General features: G+C 42.4%; 2 protein-coding genes across 2 annotated transcripts; both read right to left on the minus strand.

The window, feature by feature from the left end:
* Positions 1-2187: 2187 nt before the first annotated feature.
* On the minus strand, positions 2188-3031 carry LOC123413266 (probable E3 ubiquitin-protein ligase ATL44). Its single transcript, XM_045106205.1, has one exon. It carries the CDS (start codon positions 3029-3031, stop codon positions 2420-2422), a length of 612 nt encoding a protein of 203 aa, XP_044962140.1. The 3' UTR covers positions 2188-2419.
* A 16029-nt stretch (positions 3032-19060) lies between these two features.
* On the minus strand, positions 19061-20058 carry LOC123413267 (probable E3 ubiquitin-protein ligase ATL44). Its single transcript, XM_045106206.1, has one exon. It carries the CDS (start codon positions 19927-19929, stop codon positions 19333-19335), a length of 597 nt encoding a protein of 198 aa, XP_044962141.1. The 5' UTR covers positions 19930-20058; the 3' UTR covers positions 19061-19332.
* Between the last annotated feature and the right edge of the window lie 5399 nt (positions 20059-25457).

Consider the following 25457-nt stretch of genomic DNA (forward strand, 5'->3'; position numbering starts at 1 on the left):
CTTCAGCAAGGCTCTGTTTTGAGTTTTGGTTGAACCTCTTTAGGTATCAATCTCTTGTGTGTGCGTGTGCCTGTGCGTTTGTCTTGGCGTCAGGGACTGTTTCATTATAGAGAATAAATGGCCTACATACCCATCAGCATCCATACCGAACCTGTGCTATTCAACCCTTGGGACTGACCACTCCTGGTTTGGTGGATCATTATCGAGCTTGGATCTTTTTTCCAAAGTATATATAAGGCTGCCACGTAGATATAGATGGCATCCACATTGCTGGTGTCACAACATGAAATTTGAAAAGCAACAGAGACTATTCTTTCAGGAACAACAGCAGAAAAAAAAAAGTGGATTTTGTTGTAGGACATAAAACATGATAACATGTTTTAGGTTTTTGCGAAATTTTATCCACAAATAACATTGAAGGAGCTCTCAACAAAAAGCATAATCGTGTACTGAAAAATGCAGAAAACAATGACATGTGATTTTGTTGTTTTTTGTGAGATCTCCTAGAATGTTATTTGTGGATTTGCAAGTCTCTCAAACATTTGTTCATCTTTGACGTCACAAAAAATCAGAAATTTCGGATCACGTTCCTTATGTGTTTTGGAAGTTTTTCGAAATTCGGGTGTTCTAAACTCGAGTGTACCCACACCTTTTTGGATCATGTTTGATATGTGTTTTGCAGTTTTTCAAAATTCAGGCGTACTAAACTCGAGTGTACCCACACCTTTTTGGATCATGTATTCATGTTTGATATGAGTTGTTGTGACACTTTGCACCTTGATCTCCAGCGGTCGAGCTGGTATTGTGCCAGTTTGCTTCAATCAGTGGGAGGATTGATCCTGATGGAGACCAAAAGCTTAATTGGCTGCATGCGGTCAGGAACCAGATTAAAACAAAAGAATTTATAACAAACAATAGATTCCTTTCAGTTCCTGCCCACTCAGTGGCGGATCTAGGGATGGGGTTGTGGGGCCATGCCTGGCCCCACACGAAAATTGCAAATTTACTTTTAGTAGTGCCAATGTTCATACATTATACTCATTTTGTGTCGTTCAACAATCATGGTCCATGTTTGCCTCCACATTGCTAAAATTTTGGATCCGCCGCTGCTACCCACATATACCCATGTAAAGCTATTGTCACACTTGATTTATGCCCAATGGTATGTTCGGTATTACAAAGAATAGATGGCTATGTCACAAAAGAAAATGTGTATATATGCTTTGCAAAAAGACACTGTGATTTCTTTTACTGGAAATCAGAGAAGGAGCTCTCTTTATAATAAATAAAATGCTTTAGTGTTTATAACATATACACCTTTAGTTCATCGTATTGGTATCAAACAGTGAACAAAAGTTTATACACTTTGTAGCCAAGCTACAAAATTTTGTATTGGGCGTTGCAATCCCTTGCTTGCCTAAGTCCATTGGGTGTCATGCATCAGCCATCCTACCTCTCGATGCCATGGAGCACAGAGTTTTGGATGTTGCTGCCCTTCCCTCATCCACGACCATCGAGCATGTGATGCCGTGTGAGGGTCATGATTCACCTATGTCATGTGAGCAACTGGAGGTGCCTAAGTCAATCGTGCCAGTGATTCCCATGGATGATGTTGTCGTGTCGGTGGTTTCTGTGACTGATGATGTTGAGGCGGTCGGTATGTTGGCGCCTGACCTTTTGGAGCCTGGCCAGAAGCTCGCCTCTGTGGACCGGGGAGGTTCTGACGTTGCGGTCACCCACTGCACGTGACCGTTGAGAAGGTGGTATCTGTGCGTGACAAGGTCGATGAGATTCTCTTCGAGTTAGAGGTTCGCAGCTTGCTCAAGCGTTTGGAGGCGGTTTGTCCTGGATGTGGCAAGCTAATTGTTGAAGAGGCTCTCATCAAGAGCAAAAGTAAGAAGAATGGTACCGCGGGAAAGGCGTCCGCTCCAGCTTGATGGATGATCATCAGTCTTTTCGATCTGACTTGTGTCTGTGGTTTTGGTGCTACTCGTGGTCTTCGGCAGAGGTACTCTCTCGTTGGGTATGTGTTTGCGATTTAGTTGTGTAGAGGTTGGTGGTCGTTATATGTAGGGTATGATTGTCGGGCTGATTGTGTGCTTGTGAGGTTTTATATTACGTGTGTAATCCTCATGTGATAGGTTTGTATCGGTTTTTGTTCGATTTTTTAATAATTAACTGGACAACTCTTTTCTGCTTAATTAGTCGATGAAGCAATTTTTTTGTCTCTGTTTCAAAAAAAAAAAGACAGCCAAGCTACAAAATTGAGCTATTTCAGTGCATTAGATGGACGAACAGGCTACCTAGCTACCAAAACAGCACAAGAAGTACAATACACAACTAACTAATAAAACAACTTGTTGAATTACTTCGCCTAACTAGTAAAACAAAAGAAAAGGAAACATATAAAATAAATTAATTAAGGCAAAATCATGGTGCCATCACCACCAGCCGGCGCCGCCACCTCGCCGCACCTCCCGCACCTGTTGTTGGCCGCCACTACAACCACCACCGTGGGTGTCGCCGGCGGCTGCGCCGGAGCAGCAGCGATGATGGGGGCACGGCAGGAGGGGCATGTGGCGCAGGTACGGAGCCAGGCGTCGACGCATGCAACATGGAAGCGGTGGCCGCACCGTGGGAGCACCCGCAGGCCTTCCCCTTCCGTGAACTCCGCCAGGCATATCACGCACTCAGAAGACGAGCACGCCGCTGATATCGTCGGGGAAGCGGTCGCGGCGAAGGAGACGGTGGGAAGCGCGTCGATGGCCTTCTTCTTGAGGCCCTTGGGCGGAGGAGGAGAGTGGTCGGAGGATGACGCAGAGCGGCGTCGCCGGCATGCGCACCGCGAGACGAGGGCGAGGCCGAGGACGCAGACAAGCGCGCACAGGAGCGACGCCAGGATCACCACCATGTCCGAGTTCACCGCCATCACCGGCGCCGTCTGCTCCTGCTGCTGAGGTGATGACGACGTGTGGCCAGTGCCGGCTGCCGCGAGGGCTGTCCGGTGCAGGAGGCTCGCCGGAGCGCGCATGGTGCCGCTTCTGCTGCTGCTATTGTGCTTGGTGCGCCGTATGCTCTGGACTGTGGACTCTATCTTAGCTTAGCTTTGACTCTGGTGGGTGTCCGGTGCTCTGCTTGGAGTTTTATAGCGTGGAAGTGGCCGTGGTGGTGGTGGAAGGGGATGGTCGACCGGCGGGCAGGTAACGCCGGGACCCAGGGGTTAGTGGCGGGCGCCGGTAGGGCTGGGGCATGCCACTTTGGGATGTTTCTTCCTGCACGCGTGGCAACTTTGCTTCGCTCCTTTAGCTTAGTACCAGTACTACGCGGATTCGTCGAGATTAATCAAATCATTGGTGTGACACTGTCGAGATCAGTGGTGGAATTAGCAGCTAAACGTCTGCTTTTCTAGAGACCATCCATGCGTGTTTTTGTGTGTGTGTGAAAAGACGAGACACGCTGTTGACTCGCGATTTGCTCCCTAGAGGAAGACTGTAGTGCCAACTCATTTCGTATTGTAGAGTGGATAGGCGAAAGAGATTTGTGGCGCCCCTTTTGACCAAAATTCGTATGCTTAATATGGCTACCAATAGTGCATAATACTACTGTAAATAAGTTTACAATTCTTGGGACGCAATGAGGTCTACTCGAACGAGATGACATGAAGGTCAGTGTTGGCTTTTGAACCGTGGATCAAATCAGTCAGGAATACGTGTGTGCAAGCAAGCAAGCAAGCTTACAGGCTGGTTGATTGATCAATAGTGGCCACACATGGACGTACAGCCGTGTATGTAGACGTGAAGATTGAACTCGACGGAACGGCTCAGCTTGTGTCGGCGGACGCGGAAACTCTTGATGTATTGCTACAGGCTCGAGCCTGGTAAACTTTGTATTAAATTTTTCTGATGTTACAAGAAGAATCCCTAGGTACCTTGTATATATGTCCACAAGAGACTATAAAAATAGACTATGACTAGACATTCTAATACTAGTAGGACTCGATTTTGCTTTCATTAACTTCTACGGTAAGTGGGAGTAGGGAAATGGTTGTGTGTGTTTTCCAGATTGAGGCCCTGTTTGGAACCATAATAGATTATGATAATCTGGATTATGAAGATAGATTATATAATCTGGTTTATAAAAATAATCTAGGTGACCATGTTTGGAGGCCAGATTATATAAACTGTAATTCAGGTTTTACATTGCATAATGACCTGTCTGTCCTTTGTTTTTTTTAAAAAAAAAGAGGAGGTGGCGGTGGTAGGAATGTAATTATCTCCAACCTTACAAGGGTAATGGGTCATTAGCAATCCATAATCTGATTTTAGCTGGTATAGAGTAGATTATGAGTTTTTAATAATCTATCCATCTAGTTTTTATAATCTACACCATAAGATGTCCTGTTTGAAGACAGAATAGATTATAAAAACTGGATTATATAATCTAGGTGATTCCAAACAGGGCCTGAGTTGGACCAAAAGTGTTTTCATAATTTCACTCTATGTCCTTACTTTTCTTGAACCCCTATCTAAAATACTGAAAAAATGATGTTTTTCCTTTTTGTTTTGTGGGACGAGACTTGGTTAAGTATCAATCAATATTATGTTCGTGAGATTTTACATTGAGATCCATGCTTTTTTTAATATATATTTTCCTTTTTTTCATTTTAATTGGTTATGTCCGACTGAGACCTAGACACACCTTTTTGTTTAGTATAATGTTAAAAACACACCGACGGTTAATTATTTGAAACATCAAAACTAGCCGTAGAAATAAAATCCATGAAGCAAATGAGTAAGAACTAAGTAGTGCACTGAATTGTTAGAAAAAGCGTGTGTACTTTCAGAATGGTGTGTGGCTACTGGCTAGGAAGAAAGTGCGGTAGAATCTAGCTATGACTACAGTCTAAGTGGCATTGTGCTATGTTAGTAACTGTATAACTGCACACACCGATCAGTTCATCCAAAAGGTCAAGCTGATGGTGGAAGGTGGGGTACATATTTATACTTCAACACTCCCTCTTACGTGTAACTCCTTCAATAAACGTGGACTGAAAATGAACTGCATTTTAATTGATAAATTGCGAAAGCTAGCTTGAACTCAAGAGTTCTTGACTCCGATACCATAAATTCAATAGTAACTAATACAAGTGCATACATGTATGCATGACGACAGACACACACACTTTTGCTTGTGCTTTTTTATACTGGTGTGCTAAGATTAAGTGGCAGCGCTCTGGTCGTAACTTAATAGAGACATGCTTAAAACACTAGTGGAAAACGGATCTTTGACCGGGACCCTTTAGTCCCGGCCTGCCTCTGGGCCGGGACGTCGCCCCAATTCTCAATGCCTCCCTCGAGGCTTTAGTCCCGGCCCGTAAGGAGCCTTTAGTCCCGGTTCGTGTCCCAAACCGGGACTAAAGGGCTACGCGGTGGGCAGTGGTGGTGGCAACCGTTCGTATCCCCCTTTAGTCTCGGTTGGTGGCTCAACCCGGGACTAAAGGCCTAACACGTGGCCTGCCGTAGTGGTGGCAACCGTTGGTATACCTCTTTAGTCCCAGTTGGTGACTCAACCCGGGACTAAAGGCCCTAAACGGTTTGTATCCCGCATCGTTTCGGGCGATGAAAAGCACGAACCGAAGCAGAGTCGCCATTTCTCTGTTTCTTCTTCTCTCTCGCTCTCGCTCTCTGTTCTTCTCCTCTCTTCTTCCCTTCTCTTCTTCCACCATGCCAACTCGCTTTGGAGAGGTGCTCGCACATGGCACGACCATGCTCGATGTCGTGTAAACGAACGAGAGCAGTGAGATGTCGTATTTTCTTGAACAGTTGAAGGAACGATGGCTTGACGCCACAATGGATCATGAGAAGTTCTTGGGGCTTGATCTGGAGTACACGGCCGATCAACGCGGTATTGCCGTCATCCAACTATGCTTCTCACACCATGTCTTGATCTTCCAATGGGCGAGGTAAGTTTTGAGGCTTTCTTTGATCCAATGTAATGACATTGTAAGTTTATTTGTTTCAATCATAGTTGGTTCCCTTCAAATAGTTGTAGTGAAACAATTTTGATTAGTTGAAGGGGAACACAATCTGATTGGAATAGTGTTCCATAATCTGAAAAATCGTATTAGAATCAATTAGTGTTTAATATGTTCCATTGGAATCATAGTTGGTTCGCTTCAAATAGTTGTAGTGAAACAATTTTGATTAGTTGAAGGGAACACAATCTGATTGGAATAGTGTTCCACAATCTGAAAAATCTGATTGGTTCAATATGTTCCATTAAAATCATAGTTGTAGTGATACAATTTTATGCGGTGTTCTTTGATCCAAGGTTATGAAAATTGCATATAGCTATCTCTCTAGGTTCCATTGGATAGCAATATGATATGTCATAGTCATGAAAATTGCATATACCTAGTGATCTCTCTAGGTTCCATTGAATAGCTATGGTGATCTCTCTAGGTTCCATTGCATATGTTCTATTTGAATCCTAAAGATAATTTTCTCTTTAGTTGTAGTGAAACATGTTTCCTTATTGCAGCAGTATGTAACATTTGTTCCATTTTAATTTGTTTATGTTGCAGTAGTGACAAGCATTGTCCAGAACTCATGGACTTCCTTCGCAGCGGCATCACTTTTGCTACCGTTGACATAACGAACGACAAGCTGAAGATGAGGTACAGCTTCAGTATTGAGATACCAACTGGTTGCCTCATTGATCTCCAAACGGTATTCAGGCTTCGACATGTCAGGACTTCGATGGCTCATATGGCAGTTGCCTTGATCGACGAGGAATATGGTGATATGAAGACCAATTTCCCAAAGTCTCAGCACAAACTTTGGGAGAAGACCCCACTTGATCGTATCAACATTGAGTATGCAGCAAAAGATGCATACGTTTCATACGAGTTGTACCGCAAGATTCGAGTCGTCAACTATGACCAGCGTCACCTCGAATAAGGTGGACATTCTGATTGGACTAGTATCAACTATGGCCAGCTATATATCTATGATAGCTATTATTATGTACTGTTTGGACTAGTATCATGTACTGCTTGGACCAATTTATATATGTCTAGTTTCTGTTTGTGCCATTATAGTTTCCAAATTTGAATGGTTTAGCCTTTTCTAACTTCATTTGCTACTTTTGAATGGTTTAGGCCTTTCTAACTTCATGGTATCATGCATTTCGACCACATGTATATACAAAAAGTCTTCAGTTCAAATAAGTTCAAAAAATGAAATCCCTTTTGTAACAGATCTGTTTTTGATTAAAATAGTCATTTAAAAATGAAAGACCATTAGTCCCACGTGGCGTGCAGCGGAACCACGTGGCGTGCAGCGGAACCACTTTTGTTGTGGGGGTCGCTTTTCCTTCTTCTCCTTGTGCTAGATATTTGTTATGCATTAGGGAAAGAAGGAATAGCGACCATCATCGACGGTCAAAAAATCAGGTGAGGGAGTGTCCACCATACATGAGAGAAGAAGAATGCCGACTGTTGTTGTGGGGGTTGCTTCTCCTTCTTATCTTTGTGCTAGATATTTGTTATGCACTAGGGGAAGAAGGAGTAGCGACCATCATCTACGGTCGAAAAATCAGGTGAGGGCGTGTCCACCATACATAAGAGAAGAAGAATGTCGACTGTTGCTGTGGGGGGTCGTTTCTCCTTCTTCTCCTTGTGCTAGATATTGGTTATGCACTAGGGGAAGTAGGAGTAGCGACCATCATCGACGGTTGAAAAATCAGGTGAGCTAGTGTCCACCATATATGAGAGAAGAAGAATGTCGTCTCTTATTGTGGGGGTCGCTTCTACTTCCAAAGAGATTGTCCATTTTGTACACGAAGTGCATCCAGTTTTTAACGTAACCCTCTCAACTTTCTCGCACATGCTATGTGGGTGAAATGATGATAGCATGCCGACTTTCAACATTTTCAGAGTTCATTTGTAGTGCTTTTCAATTTCAGGGTCAACTAGCTTTAAAAAAAAATAAGTAAATGCACGAAGAATACCAAATGAAGTCAGAAATTGTTGAAATTTTGTGATGTGCCTTTGAATTGTGCATTTTGAACACACAAAAAGTATGGATTTCAAATAAGTTCAAAAAAAAGAAATCCCTTTGTAAGAGATGAGTTCTCGTTCGAAACGCTGATACTTCGAGAGAGATTGTCCGTTTTGTACACGAAGTGCATCGAGTTTTTGTCGTAGCCCTCTCAACTTTTTAACACATGCTATGTGGGTGAAATGATGATAGCATGCCAACTTTCAACATTTTCAGAGTTCATTTGTAGTGCTTTTCAATTTCAGGGTCAACTAGCTCAAAAAATAAATAAGTTAATAGTTTGGATAGTCAAAACAATTACTTTTGAAAATTGAAAATAGTTTTCATTATTTATTCAATTTCAAACACTTTTCATTATCATAGTTTTGTCAAATTCTCAAATATGCAAAAAGAATTTTAATAAACATAGTTTTTAATTGAAAATAGCAAAATAGTTAATAGTTTGGATAGTCAAAACAATTACTTTTGAAAATAGAAAATAGTTTTGCATTATTTATTCAATTTCAAACACTTTTCATTATCATAGTTTTGTCAAATTCTCAAATATGCAAAAAGAATTTTAATAAACATAGTTTTTAATTGAAAATAACAAAATAGTTAATAGTTTCGATAGTCAAAATAATTACTTTTGAAAATAGAAAATAGTTTTGAATTATTTATTTAATTTCAAATACTTTTCATTATCATAGTTTTGTCAAATATGCAAAAAGAATTTTAATAAACATAGTTTTTAATTGAAAATAACAAAATAGTTAATAGTTTGGATAGTCAAAATAATTACTTTTGAAAATAGAAAATAGTTTTGAATTATTTATTCAATTTCAAACACTTTTCATTATCATAGTTTTGTCAAATTCTGAAATATGCAAAAAGAATTTTTAATAAACATAGTTTTTAATTGAAAATAACAAAATAGATAATAGTTTGGATAGTCAAAATAATTAATTTTGAAAATAGTAAAAAATTGAAACTATATGAGAATTTATAGAGAAAATTCAACTTAAATTCAAAGTGAACTTACTTTGAATTTAGGTTGAATTTTCTCCATAATTTCGAATATAGTTTAAATTTTCAGTGAGTTTATGCCCGTAAGCCTGCTTTAGAGAGGAGCTCGATGGAGAAGCTGCGATGGGGCTTATAAACAAGTGTTAGTCCCTCTCACTGGGCGAGGTGGGACTAAACTTATCGTGCAGCCGAGGAGGGCTTTAGTCCCGGGTGGAACCACGCCCCGGGACTAAAGACCCCCTTTAGTCCCGGGTGGAGCCACGCACCGGGACTAAAGGCCCCTGCTTCCCGCCTTCTGGTCTGCCCGAAAAAGGGCCTTTAGTCCCGCGTCGTGGCTCCACCAGGGACTAAAGGGGGTCTTTAGTCCCGGTTCGAGCCACGCACCGGGACTAAAGATCCACCTATATAAGCGGGACTTCGAAAAATTCCAACCCAAATCGTCCATTTCTCTTCTTCTTCCTCTCGTTCTTAAGCCCGGCGCGGCACAACGACGAACTCGGCGACGCCGTCAGGCTGCCCGCCGTCCTGCTCGCCGCCGCCTGCCGTCCTCCTCGCCGCCGCAGCCCTCCTCGTCGCGCGCCGCCGTCCTCCTCGCCGCGCGCCGCGCCGTCCTCCTCGCCACGCGCCGTCGACACCTCCGGCCGGTAAGCCCCCCGCCCCCTCCTCCCCAACACTCCGGCCAGTAGAAGAAAAGAAGAAAAAGGAGAAGAAAGAAGAAAAAGGAGAAGAAAGGAAGAAAAAGGAAAGAAAAGAAGAAAAAGATTTTTTTGTCATTTAATTCCTATTGTTATTAGGTTTGTGCTAGATTATTAGGGTTAGTAATATTTAGAATTAGGAAAAATGAAAATAAGAAGAGGAGGAGAAGAAAAGAAGAAAAAGGAGAATAAGAAGAGGAGGAGAGGAGAAGAAGAGGAAAAATAGAAGAAGAGGAGAAGTAGAAGAAGAGAAAAAATTAGAAGAGGAGGAGAGGAGAAGTAGAAGAAGAGAAGAGGAGAAGTAGTAGAAGAAGAGGAGAAGTAGAAATAGAAGAAGTAGAAGAAGAGGAGAAATAGAAGAAGAGGAAAAATTAGTTTAGGGTTACAAGAAGAAGAAATATTATATAGTGTATATGCTTAAGTATTAATAGTGTTTCTTAGATTATTGCTTAATTTTGCTATTGTATATTTTTAAGTGTTAATAGTTTAATTTTGCTATTGTATATGCTTAAGTGTTAATAGTTTATTTTTAGCAAGAAAATTAATAGAACTAGTTTATTTTTTTAGTTTATTTTACGATGCCTATCCCGCATCCTCGTCGTCGACTCGGCGGAGGACACCTGCTTGATCAGAGGGGCCCTGTCCAGGACTGGGCTCCTCCCGGCTGGTATTGAGAGGTGCTACCTTCCGGGGGGCGTAGGTTGGTGAGGAGCCAGCCCGTCGTTGACCCGATCCTTGTTTGGTGGCGGTCGCGTGGGCCAGTGAGGGTGCCGAGGCTTCCGCACACCGCGGAGGTGGTACGTCACAGTGTCAGCGAGGAGCATGAGCACGTCCGTCGCTACATGGTTGCATTGGAGGGCAGGTTCGAGCATACCTGGTAGGTTCTTCGGGGATCTCACTGGAGCTATGATCCTGTGATGGTTCCTTCTCTTTGGGTGTCCACCGCCCGCGCCGATACCCGTCGGGCGCTACGGTTCTAGATGTATCAGTGATGCTATATGTATGATAGTATTCGAGGAGTATTAGTGATAATATTCGACGATGTACGGACAAAAGAGATGATGTATTTGCTTATAATTGAATGCATGCTAATTTGAATACTACTTTATTTTACTATTTGGTTTTGCTTATTGAATGCTCAAATTGGAAAAGTACTCCTACTTTGAATACTATGCAGAAATCTAGGAGTCCCGGGTGGAGCCACGACCCGGGACTAAAGTTGTTTTGGAACGGAGTTCCTGATAGAATAATTCTTTTTTGGTACAAAGGTTAAGAGAATCCGTTTTTTGCAGAACTATGGATCCACATATCAGGAACCTCGAAGAGGAAGAACTTCTCGAAGATATAATCAAAGACGGCCCCGACGTTGAACCAGCTGAATCTCCGTCGTCATATCTAAACCCCGACGTTGGAATGGAGGTCAAGCGACACGAAGATGAAGCCGATGGGGCAGGAGATAGGTCCAATGACGGAGAAGGTGATAGCTCCACTGATGGAGAAGCCGGTGAAGAAATAATAAAGTTCGGCGAGGTATACATATGAAGTTCGACAATCACTTGTAATATGTGAAAAATATTGGAGATAGCTCTATATTGTATACATATACATTCATTTGACGAATGTTTCTCCCTCTTAGGCCTCCACATCGAGCAAAACTACGAAACGAGGCCCGACTAGAAAGTTGGATGCACGGACGCATTACACCTTTGAGGTGATATTGCCTACGGGCGAACCAAGCTTCCTAAGAATGCTGCTGACACATTCAAGAAGCAATGCGGAGTTCTCGTTAGGGATCACGTCCCGATCAGCGTTCGGGAGTGGAACAAGCGCAAAGGGGCAGCCGATAGTGACTATGTCGCCGAAAGGTACAAAGATAATCTTTGGAATGATCTCATGTCACATTTCAACCTGCCAGAATGTGAGAATGAAGACGCCGCAGACAAACTAAGGGCCAAAGTCAAGCAGTGGACTCTAAAGAAGATGGCCGAACTGTTCCGTAGCTGGAAGAAGAAGCTATGGAAAAACTATCTGAAGACAAAGAAAGTGCCAGTATTCGAGGGGTATCTAGCCAAGCAGGCGAATCACTGGAAGGCATTTCAAGAGTACAAGGAGTCAGAAGATGCCCAGGCATTATCAGAAAACAACAAGATAAATGCCGACAAGAAGAAATATCACCACAAGGTGGGGCCAGGGGGCTATGAGACTGCCATCCCAAAGTGGGATAAGAAAGAGCAAGATATGCTAGCTAAAGGCATCGTACCTAAACCACTCCGTGATGAGTGGGAATTGAGAGCAAGAAATTGGTTCCTTGCGCATGGTGGTTCGTACGACGAAGAAACAGGGGACCTCATCTGAAGTGACGGTCTTAGGATACCCAGGGAGAATTGGAAAAACATAGTGAAAGAAATTAAGGAGGGAAAAAGAAAGCTCACTGCAGATAGAGAGAAAGATTTGCTCACACTGGTCCTCGGCAACGACGAACATGGAGGACGAACGCGAGGCTTAGGTCCTTCTTACCCGTGGAGGCTTGGGTTTGCCAGAGACCAAGACACTTACAGAAGCCGAGGGAGAGTAAAGAAGCGGTAGCACGATGAGGAGAATGACAAGTTCAACCAGTTGCTTGCCAGGATTAACGAGCAACAGAAGCAGATTGATGAGCTTAGAGGAGTAGCGCGCCAGGAAGATCCTGCACTTGATATTACCGGCGCCCCATCTAAGCGGAAAAGCAGCGTGGCTAAATCTGAGGCCCCGCCCGACGATGCACGAAGAATGATAGAGGGCGGTCCCGGCTACCCCGTGGATGGAATCAAGGAGTCAACATCATGTGAACTCCATCAGAAATTCAACAACATATCCATGAAGGTGGCCGTCGGACAAGCTTTACCTTCTGGCCCTGATGCACGCTGGCATGGCCGTGACATTCCAGCTGGCTTTGCTAAAGTCGGGGTGGATGAAATCATGGCGGGGTTTCATGATATGGAGCTCGACATAGCTGGACCCGAAGATGAGAGGACACTCGGAGAAGTACTGGGTGGAGTCATCCTTTGGGACAAGAACTACATCAAGCTTCCAGGCTCGGCCCCAACGACAACACCGCCTTCGAGTCGTCGCAGGTCACCTACACCTCCATTACCTCCAAGCCCTCCACATGACGTCGGCCAGCACAACACGAGTCCATCTCGATCAACGCCGCCGGACTTGGGTCGTCCGTCTCCGCCGCCGCCCGCACAGGATACTAAGCGGAAGCGTGCCACCAAGAACGCTCCGCCGACGATTTCTAAGCGACGGAGCCCCCCAAAGCGCAAACAGTCGCCCCTCCCAAAGGTACCTCATGCTAATCTTCCTATCAGACCTTATGATCGTACCCCCGAGGAAAATGCCAGGATAGCAAAGGAACATCATGATGCGCAAATGAAAAAGAAGGAACCCGAGCCCCGCCCGGAATACACCGAGAAGCAAATAGCATGGGCAAAATACTTCACGACCCTGCCATCACAGTATGACTTACACCATAAGCCTGATGACTATACACGCACATTGCAGAAGGAAGTGAAAAAGAGCAGATCACGTGCAAGTGCAAGTGGGAGCAAATCAAGTTCAACTACAAGAAAGAAAAAAATCAGACGTTCCTCAGCTTGGACAACAGGCCAAACAGTCGATCCCACCCCTCAAGGTGTTAACCGAGAATGTTCCCCCTCCGGTGCAGGGGCAAGATTTTGAATTAGCAAAGAAGTGGGCGGCTGAATGGGGTGTCTCGGTTGAAGATGTTCTGGCTTCCCAAGACGACAGGTTACCCAAGGCTGTGGTAGCCCCTAAACCACAGTTTGTCATGGGAGAGCCTTTGGTCAGCAAAGATGATCTCCCAACAAATATGCGTTACTTGCATACATGGTACTTAAGTGAATCAAAGAATGGGAGAACGATGATCGTGCTGAGTGTCCCACGGGAGTACTACGGCCGCCCCGAAAAAATCCATATCGACTTTGATGAACTCTTCCAGATGTACAATGGCGACGCCCTCGACAAATCGCTTATGAGTTGCTATTCTCTATAAGTTTTTCAATTCATTGTCTACATATAACTTGTTTAGTTATTTCAATTCATTGTCTATATATAACTTGTACTCTATTATGCAGAATGAAGATTTTGGATTGTAAAAGTAAGAACATCCTAAATATTGGGTTTATTGACCCAGATAAAATACATATAGCGACGCTAACTGATAAACCCAAGGAGACGGAGGAAAACCTTCTAAGGTTTCTAACAAATCAAAATTTCTGTGACCACATACTGTTTTCATACAACTTCAGGTGAGGGTCTTTACTCTGTTGTGTCCATTCACTTATAAGTGTAATTGATAAGTTACTGACACACACACACACACACACACACACACATATATATATACATGTGCAGCTTCCATTGGATTCTGTTGGACATTCAAATTGATAAGGGAAGAGTTGATGCCTTCGACCCATTATCGAGACCCTTGGAACAGTTCCAAAGCCTGCAGGACATGCTCCAAGGGTAATTTCAATCATTCTTGCGCTCTATCGGTCTCTTTCGATGATTTTCTGATATATAAATTAATGAAAAACTTAGCAAATCATTATCCTTGTCGGGCAGGGTTTGGAAGCGGTTCAAGTGCGTGACTCCCGGTATCGAGCCTGAGAAGCTGACCTTTAGAGCGGCTCAGGTAAGTAGTAGTATGATATACTTCTATTTTCAATACATTTATGATGCTAGATTATTATTTTGATTATATATATTCTATTCTCGTAAAGTGCGACCAGCAGCCACGGGGGACGCATCTATGCGGATACTATGTTTGCGAGACAATTCACACGTTTACCTCTGAGCACAAGGATCACAGATTCGACGTAAGCAATGAACATTCACACCTCTTTTTTTACCCATCATTCTTTGTTATCATGATTGATATTCATATTCATCTCCTCTTCTTATATAGTACACGGCCATGAGGACGAAGGTCCTACCAGAGCAACGCGCGATTGCTGTTGCAGAGGAGCTTGCGACCTTTCTGAGGACGGAAGCTATAGATGACAAAGGACGATTTAGTGTAGCTAGGGACCATTACTGATGTTCGTCCATGTAATCGAATAGACGGGCTCTAGTCCCGATAATTCAGATCTCCATATAATTGTATATATATATGCTCGCTTGTAAGATAAGTTAATCTTATATATATATGCATAATTATTTCTATTTAAATTATATAAAAACTAACTCCCGAACACCAAACGAGGCATCACGTTAATCTCCCGAACACCTAAACCCTAAAACCCTAAAACCCAAAAATAATTTCATTCAAAAAAAACCCCAAAAAATAAGCAAAATCTGAAACTCTTTAGTCCCGGTCCGTGTAACGAACCGGGACTAAAGGGCCTGCCACTGGGGCGCTACGAGGCGCCCACGTGGAGCACCTTTAGTCCCGGCTTGTAACAGGGGCCGGGACTAAAGGTTAGGCCTTTAGTCCCGCCCCTTTAGTCCCGGTTGGTGAACCGGGACTAAAGCCCCTTACGGGCCGGGGCTAAAGGCCCCTTCCCCACTAGTGAAATCCTCTTTTCAAATATCCTTTTGTCAAAAGTGAAAGTGCAATGCGAAGGAGCGAGCTGGTTTCAGCACCAAAGAACAAGACTATGGGGAAAGAGATGAAAGTGTGGTACTACCTTCCTATCGTCTATATATTGGAGATCATATTGTGCGTGTTGAGGTAATCTAATTAAGACATACATGATCCATTTATAGTCCGTGCGACACCTCACTATCAAGGATTGTATACGAGAGTTAGTTCGTGGGGAAAAAAGGGAAGAAAAAGTAGGATTGTTTAATTAACCCCCTCTACTTTACATTTCATAGAAGGTATGGTATCTTAAGTAAAACACTTTGACTCTCTCACATGAAAAACGTGCTAAATAAATTTGGCAAATTGCTTATTTCCATCTCAAAGAGCGTGTTTGTGTATACATAGTCGACCTGGTATATATAGGCCACGGGAAGAACTGAGCGTAGCTCAGTGGTAGTTACACAGTCTTGTGCTCACGGGTTCGTTCACCACCCGAAGCGATATTTGAACCGTGTTCACCACAGTCTTGGTCTCAGTATTTTATGCATAGGGCCATATGTGAGCACGTAATGTTGCCGCTTTAAATTCAAATGTGTTTTCTCTTGCTGGTCGCCATTTTTGGCGCTAAACAACAAAAAGGAGCTAAGAAAACAGACAATAACCTATGCAAGTTGCAAGGCCCTTTTTGACTTAATTGGCCATCTTCTTAGGTTGCATGGATGATACTAGTAGCTAGTCTTAGTTAATCTGTCTAGTAACTCAACAATGTATATCGATCGTGCGAGTCATCGAAAGCAGCATCTATGATCTACCTATCTCTATATATGGAGAGTTATCGTTTCGTAAGTGATCGATCACCTCTTATTTGTTAGGTTGTCTCCCCTAATTGCTTTATTGATTAATTAATTAATCAACTAATTGAGTCCATTCCCCTGCTCTAGTCGGCCGGTCTGCATACATGTAACACCCACTGCAAACATAAACTTCTTTTTTTGAGTTAGTGCGGCTGCGTATATGGACATCATGCATGTATGCCGCATGTAAATGCGTGTCTGTGTGTGTGTTCAACCATGATTTAGCAAAAAGGCCACCTGAATTGTAATGCGAGTATTATTGATGAATCCACTAGTTATCAGCTAGAGAAATGTTTGTGTGTTTGGTATCCCTCCGCAGAAATGCAATTCTTTTTAAAGGGGTAGACTCTGACCTCTGCGTCGTCAGGATGCCCTTCCAAAACATAGAATCAATTCGTTTGGCATCCACTTGAGATAAGGTCTTGGAATATGGAGGATCTCATGCAGACACGAATATCTACTCCCTCCGTCCCAAAATTCTTGTCTTAGATTTGTGTAGGTATGAATGTATCTAGTCACATCTTAGTATTTAGATACATCCATTTTTAGACAAACCTAAACAAGAATTTTGGGACGGAGGGAGTATTTGCTATGCAATCACTAATTTTTATCCGGGGCTAGTGCGACTCACACTACTTATTTAGCATTGATTACATATATCTTACTGCCTTGAGGTTGAAGAAAATGGGTTCACAAGAAAATGTACTTAATAGGTAAAGTATACATGACTGCTCTCCAAAGAAGAGCTGCATAGTTAAGTATGTAAAGCTATTTTTGGCGTTCTTCCCATTCAATTGACTACTTTTCATTCAATCGTTCTGGCACCGGTTGCCATTTTCGGTGCAAGCCGCAAAGATCCAAGAAGATGGAGGAACGAGCTGAACCTTTTGATTCAACTGGTTATACTTCTAATATGTGGATCATGTAATTAAAATAATATTTATGAACCGTTTCTTTATGGATCATGGGATAAATGATTGGTACGTGATTAACTTAACATATCATATCGGGTAGCGTAAAGTAGCAACTATATATCTATAGTAAGTGATGATGATACATCCCGTGTTATCGGTTAGGTTGTCTTTCTGTACGTGGTTGATTAATTAGTCAACTAATTGAGTCTATCTCTTATGCATCAACTTTTTATTTAGCTAGTGTGGTTGCACACATGTAATTGAGTCGATCTCTTATGCTTGCCGCACGTGTCGTGTGCACCAAAACTACTACTCACGTCACTTGGAAGTTTAATTTGAAATATTGTTGGGACATGTGAAGTTTCGAATTACTATGTTGTGTAAAAATAAGTTGAAATGGAATTCACAGGCAAGAGGTTAATAGAAATAGCAAAAGAAAGATTTTAGGAACTTAGTTTGGGCGATGGGTTAGAGATGCTCTAAAGTCTCTGACTATGGGTAATATGATAAACAAATATATGCATGACATCACTTTAGTTCCTTCTGGAATTAAAAACCGTAGTGATATCTTATTTATCAAAATAATTGTGTATATGATTCATTTGTCATTAAGCTTTCTCTTCAATTGTTAAGATAATATCATAGTATGCTATTATTAGCACCTCTCTTGTATATAATTGTAGTGCCACATCATCTTAATAATTGAGTTATGACACTACAACGGGGAGGCCTAAGTATGATCACAGAACTAGGTGTTAATAATTTATCCCAGGAATCCACCATCTATAAAAGAAACGAATATGAGAGTTTCATCGCTCAAAGTCGCAATTAAATTTGCGTTACATTTGATTGTTCGACCATGACCCTGTTAGTTGTTTGCTTGCTGCACATGCACCACACTATACATGAAGACTCTAGTTCCCAATACCCAACCAGCCATGAATCTTCGAGACATGACAGTACACTGTACATAAAGGCCTCATGAAGGCCGGCCAAGTGGAAAATTATTTGGACCGAAGCAGATGTATAAGCATCTTCTTATCCCAACTTTAGTTGGCCACCCACCCTTGGCGAAAAGTACATATTTCCACGGTTTTCCTCATACATGCACATCATTACACATATGTCATCTACAGTATTATGGTATCGTGTAGATATATCAGTCGTGTAGGCACCTGGTTTTTCTTCTCTTGGCCCACATGATATATAGACATTACGAATTCTATGTCCAAACAAATATTCACACCCAATAGAATCAAACATATGTAGTCTTTCGAGAACATTTCTTCGGCACCCTTCACCTCCATGAGCCCTCCTAGCATCGAGAAGTGGAACACTATGGATAAACATTTGCTTTGTCCTTGTTTAGGCCTTAGTTTTTTTTTTCAACAATGCGTTGTTTAGAGTTTACGTTACTTTTTCTTATACTCATTATGTGTGTATGTCTTGATGTCGAGACTGTGTCGTAGAGAATAAAAGACCTACGGATCCATCGCAGTCCTAGCATGCGGTCATCTGGTCAATACCAAGCCTGTTATGTTCCACTCCTACGGATTCATGGCTTCTGATCCAATGGATTGTTGTCCTGTCTAAATCGTTCTTCCCCAACTATATACATCGTGACCGGGCAGCTAAACTTGGCATCCACATTGCCGATCAATTGAACAACTTTTACCAACAAAGATTGTCCGTTCAACAGCAAAGACAAAAAGCAACTATGAGTTGTCCTTTATCTCCACCGGTCAAGCCGGTATCTGTTCTGTTTGCGTCAATCAATGGGGAATTAATTCTGATGTAGAGTAAAAGCTTAATTGGTTGCATGTTGTCAAAGACCGGATTAAAATACTAAAACAAATTGATAATGGCAATAGATATTAAAAGCTATTTTCGCACTTTATTTATGCCCCATAGTTTGCCCAAGCATAATTACAAAGAAGAGAGTCGATGCCGCAGAAAGGAAAAATATATATGGTACAACCACGTACGGTGAACTGAATTGTGTACATATTTATACACTTTACAACAAAGGTACAAAACTAGCCTATCAGAGAATATATATATGGCCTAACAAAGGTAACAACACAAGTGAGTACTACTTACTAGCTGATGGTAATTAAATACTCGACTAAGTAAGAAAAATTTAATTAATTACACAGCCTAATAACTAGCAAACCGGAGGAAAAGGCAAGAGACCGGAGGAAGAATAAGAAAAACTGATTAAGGCAAGAACGTGATGTCGTCCCCATCACCAGCCGGCGCCGGCGCCTCGCCGCACCTCCCGCACCTGTTGTTCCCCGCCACTACGACGACCACCGTGGGTGCTGGAGCAGCAACGATGGAGGCGCGGCAAGAGGGGCAGGTGGCGCAGGTCCGGAGCCAAGCGTCGATGCAGAGCGCGTGGAAGGCGTGGCCGCACCGCGGGAGAACGCGCACGCCCTCCCCCTCCGCGAACTCGGCCAGGCATATCGCGCACTCCGTTGCCGCCGGCTGCGGCGAAGCGGCGGCGGCGGCGAAGGAGACGGTGGGGAGCGCGTCGATGGCCTTCTTCTTGAGGCCCTTCGGTGGTGCGTCGGAGGAGGAAGTGGAGCTGGAGCTTCGGCGTCGGCATGCGCACCGGGAGGCGAGAGCGAGCCCGAGCACGCAGACCACCGCGCATAGCAGCGATGCCAGGATGACCGTCATGTCCGAGTCCACCGCCATCGGCGCCGCCTGCTCCGTCGGTTGCTGTGGCGAGGCAGGTGACGACGACGTCTCTGTGGTGCCGGCGGCGGTTAGGGCGGCCGCGCGGTGCAGGACTCTCGCCGGAGCGCGCATGGCCGGCGTTGATGTGGTCCGGAATGCTCTGGTGGCTAAGGGCTAGCTTTGACTGCGGCAGATGTGTTGGTCTGAGTTCTGACCGTGGACTGCGAGCTCGTGGTTTTTCTTATAGCGTCAGTGGGGTGGTGGCGAAAGGGCCAGTGAGGCCCTGGACATGTAACACCGGGCATGCATGCCACCCCAGGATATTTCTCCATGCACGCGTGGCAGCTTCGTTTGTGTTACTAGCAATATCCGTTTGTTTTGGTACATATATAGAAGGATATTTGTTCATGCCAATCCAGGATCTAGAGACACTGTTGTACTGTGTGGTAGTGATCAGTGGTGAAAATAGTAGCTAAAAGTCTAATTATAGACCAACCACTCAACGACAGTATGTGTGAAAAGATGAGACACGCGCTTTACCACTTTTGGATGGTGCTATGCTAGAAAAGAAGAACAAATTGTGGTGCTAAGAGCATCTTCAACAGGAGACTTCAAATCATTTCCATGTGTCTGGATGAATCCCGGTACTACTGGGATACGAGAGAAGGAAAAAAACTATCCAACCGGACTAGCTACCAAATCATCTTCATGTGTTCGGAATGTCTGTTCATATGTGAGGAGGAAATGAGGGTTTGAACAGCTCACCATGTTAAATTCTGACCAACTTTCTCTTTTTTTTTTTCTCCCTGTTGTTTGTCCATCCCCACTAATTATATGTTTTTGTCTGGACAATTTGAGAGACACAACTGCATCAATAGGCACATGAGGGTTTAACGTGTACATGCCAAACACGGAGTAGGATTGGAGATGCTCTGTGTATTTTTCATATTAGGAAGTGAAGCGAAAAAAATAGGTACATTCCAGGCCTCTTCTCGACAAAAATCTTGTGTTGATCATTTTCAATTAATATTTTTCCTTGACATCGGTGAAGGGTGCTGTTACACGCCTACATGCATGGAAGTTCAAGGATTGGGTGGGGGTTGGCATGGAACTTAGCACGATCGATGCTCTGCTAATACCCATTTTCAGTAGGCAAGGGCATATATTAAAGTTGTCCAGATCTTATTAAACTATCCTTGCAAAAATAGGAAATAACACATATGTCTTTGGTTGTATAGGCATCTTCTTCTTTTTGCTCTCAGTGGCGGCGTATCATGAGAAAAGCTTTGGAACACCCTCGAAGACAGGATAACATTGTTGATGCAGGCGCCATGAAGTCCCCGGTGGGAGCCAAAATATGCCGTCAACAACGAACTGAGAATTTGATCGAGGTGGGGAAGGTTGGACAACCATCCTAGATATGTCCACACAGAATCAAGAGTGCATAACCTCACTAGCTTCCCGACAAAGCTGAAGTTGGTTGTGCTTGAAGAAGAAGCCAGAAGTCACAAGTCCTAAGTTGGTTTGGCATACTCTACCAAGTAATGGTACTTGTACGAGAGGTGTGAGTGGCATGGGTCGAGTAGCTAAAGGAGTGCATGCATGCATTAATTCAAGATAAGCGGCGGAGGGGAACTTTGTGTATATATACCATATATGCAAAAGAAATTTAGCAATTCAATAAAAAGTTCAAAAATTTTTAAAAAAAATTTGAAATTAACTTGGCCTTTCATTGTACTTGTAAGAAAAATTCCACAAAAAGACAATTACACCTAGACTTGTTTCTAGAAAAGACAAATTTTCGGTCAAAATAGTGTGAATAGTGCCCTATAATAATATATATATATTTTTTTTAATTTTTTCTAGAAGTCAATGTTGACTTTTTTCTGGAAAATTTATATACTGGTGCAAAATAAAGTCAAGTTTAATCTAAATATACTTTGGAACTAATTTGACTTTTCAATTAATTATTATAAAAAATTTCTTCATATAGGATGCATATACAACATGGAATCAAAGTGTATTTTCCGATAAGCGGCACGCTTTAACTGACGCTATTGCACGAGGAGGAAGAAGCCAACTGGTAGATAGTGCTAGGTATCCAATAACTGGACCAGGCGCATGTATGTCGAAGATTAGAGGTAGAGGCGCGCTTTTAGATCGTGCTTTTGTCAAAAGTGAAAGTGAGATACAAATAATTATGGAGCTCGATGATTTCATCAACTTGAGCAAGACAACGCACTGGGAAAATGATACAAAGTGTGTGTGCACACACCTAGCTATCGCCTACCGGCCGGAGATCCATATGTATCATGCTCGTTGAGGTAATCTTAATAGTTTATCACTAATTAAAATATACATGCCTGATCCATCCATCCATTTATACTTCGTGCAATGACTCGCTGTCAAGGATTATATATCCTCGACTTAGCTTACATGGCAAAGAAAAGGGAAAAGATAAAGGGATACAAAGTACCGTCTTTCAACACCAACACCTTGCTTGATAGGATAGGAGAAATATGATATCTTAAGGAGAAAACTTGGCTAGTTGTTCCCAGCTGCCATAAGAACAACAAGCTTAACTAATGCAGAGCTCACCACCACGATTAGTGTGTAAAGTTACCCCTGATTGGTCGGCCGCTTTTAATTTGAACTTTCCAGCTGCGCATTCCCGGCGGTAGACGCGATAAAGAGCTAATCGAGAGGAACATGCATGGGAGTTGCCAACTTCTTTTGATTCATGCTAGTTTATGCATGATACTTATAGCTACCAGTCTAGTCTTAATTAATTAATCGATTAAGTTAACAACTTACATATGGTGTGCGCATATCATGAAAAGTAACTATGTATCTATCTATATTTGGTCAGTGGTCATTTTATTACTATTCCTATCAAGCATGTGTTGTGTCATCCGTTAGGTCCCCCCCCACCCCAATATGTATTACAAATTAGTTGCAATTAGGACAATCTACGAGATGATGGTCATGTATTGTTCAATATGATCTATTCTATGTGTATTTTCATGATGAAACATAGTTTCTTTTGTATTGGTAGTGAGCTTTGCTTTCATGATATGAACAAAATTCTCTCTTTGTTTCATTAATTTGAGTCTCCTACATAGATAGAAAAAAGGGAAAGATGATTTCACAGTGGGATAGTATGCTCCTTAGAATTTTCTTGATGTTTGTCTGGAAGACCAAATAACCATGACAAAGCTGGATGTTTCACCAACCTTGGGTACCTAAATTTGATAAGGAATTATTTGAGCTTTTTTTTTACCACACCAAGAGAAATTACGAGCGTGGGCAATTTCATTATAACTGAGATGTACTAAAAGAATATCACATTTGTTGGAAGACTTTGAATCAAAATGCATCTGACATTGGATTGGATCATGTTAGCAAGACCACTACGGCTAGCGATGAACGGTGGGCATGTTAGTGCACACGAAATCAATGAGTAACAAACTAGTATCGCACGAGATTTCCAAACAAGTGTGTTTTTCAAAATGGGAATATCTATACAACAAATTGTACTCGGTTCTTTGTGCGACACTTACATATATATGTCTTGTGTTTTTAGTTAAAGCTAGATGGGCCCATTGCACATGGTACCAGCATTGGATTCAATTCATGGTACATGCAGTACTTCCATTTCAAAAGATGGGATGTGGATAAGAACGACGGGTCCATATGGTAATGACAGATTAGGCCGCTATAAAAAAATTGGTATACTAGTTCTACGTGAAAAGTATGGTAGAATCTAGCTGTTACTAGTTAGTTATTTAGTTGCACTGTAGGAGTAAGTGGGGTAAGTGGCCTGGCACTAGTAACTAAACAAGCGCATGCATGTATAGACGATGAGACACACCCCCTTTTAGTTGTGCTTTTTGACACTGCGTTAAGGCCAAGTAGCCGCACTAATAGAAACTACTCACTCCGTCCCAAAATAACTGTCTTAAGCTTAGTACAACTTTATATTAGAGTTAGTACAAAATCGAGACCGTTATTTTGGAACGGATGGAGTAACTGGATCACTACGCATTGGACATGCTTTAAATCTCATTTTCTAAATGTGCTTCTATCCAAAGTGGAAGCGAATTTCATAAGAGCCATCGAGCTCGTTTCACCACCGAGAGAAAGACAACGCACGGGAAAACGATACAAAGTGCATGTGCCCACCTATGTAGAGCCTACATGAGACCTTATCATGCATGTTGAGGTAATCCAAATATTTATCACCGGGACATACATGATCTATCCGGAATTAGTGGGACTGACGCACTGACTCACTGTCAAAGATTACATAAATAACTATCCAGAGAATTTAATCCTCATTGTTTATTTTGGTAGGAAAAGTAGCGCTTGATTAAGCCACAAATATGTGCCTAAAGTTACAGCTTTTAATTCAACCTTTTTTTGGCTGGTCAGCATTTTCGGCGTTAGATGACAATGAGCTAAGAAACTGAAGGGAGAGGAAAATGCAAGTTGCCATAAAGACCTTTTTAACTCAATTGGCCATTGATGAGACTAGTAGCCAGTCTTAATTAATCAGTCGATCAACCTAACAATGTATATATAGTGCAGGTATCCAGTAACTGGATCGGGCGCATGTATGTCGAAGATTAGAGGGAGAGGCGCGCTTTTAGATTGTGCTTTGTCAATAGTGAAAGTGCCATACAAAAAAGAATCGTGGAGCTCGATGATCTCATTAACTTGAGCAAGACAATGCACTGGGAAAATGATACAAAGTGTGTGTGCACACACCTAGCTATCGCCTGCCGGCCAGAGATCCATATGTATCATGCGCGTTGAGGTAATTATAATAGCTTATTACTAATTAAGATATGCATGCCTGATCCATCCATCCGTTCATAGTTAGTGCAACGACTCGCTGTCAGGGATTATATATCCTCGACTTAGCTTACATGGCAAAGAAAAGGGAAAAGATAAAGGGATAGAACATACCGTCTTTCAACACAAACACCTTGCTTCATAGGATAAGAGAAATATGATATCTTAAGGAGAAAACTTGGCTAGTTGTTCCCAGCTCCCACCAGGACAACAAGCTTAACTAATTTGCAGAATTGCTTTGTGGTATACATATGCATAGTTGACCACCAGTATTTGCATGATTGGCCGGCCATTTTTCATTTAAACTTTTCCGCTCCCCATTTACGGCGCCAGACGGCGATAAAGAGCTAATGGAGAAGAACATGCGTGCGAGTTTCCAACTTCTTTTGACTCGTGCTAGTTTATGTATGATACTACTAGCTACTAATCTAGTCCTAATTAATCACTCCCTCCGTTTCTAGATATAAGATTGTTTAGAGATTTTATAATGAACTACATACGGGTGTATGTAGTCATATTTTAGGATGTAGATTCACTCATTTTGCTCCGCATTTAGTTTATAGTAAAATCTTTAAAAGGTCTTATATTTAGGAATGGAGGGAGTATTTGATTAAGTTAACAACTTGCATATGGTGTGGGCATGTCATGGAAAGCAACTATATATGTATCTGTCTATATTTGGTGAGTGGTCGTTTTATTACTATCCGAATCAAGCGTGTTTGTTTTACACACACAGCAATATGTATTACAAAATTAGTTGGAATAAGAGCCATCTATGAGATAATGGTCGTGTATTATTGCGTATG

This window comes from Hordeum vulgare, chromosome 7H (genome assembly GCF_904849725.1).
Source record: "Hordeum vulgare subsp. vulgare chromosome 7H, MorexV3_pseudomolecules_assembly, whole genome shotgun sequence".
In the NCBI taxonomy this organism is placed as follows: domain Eukaryota; kingdom Viridiplantae; phylum Streptophyta; class Magnoliopsida; order Poales; family Poaceae; genus Hordeum; species Hordeum vulgare.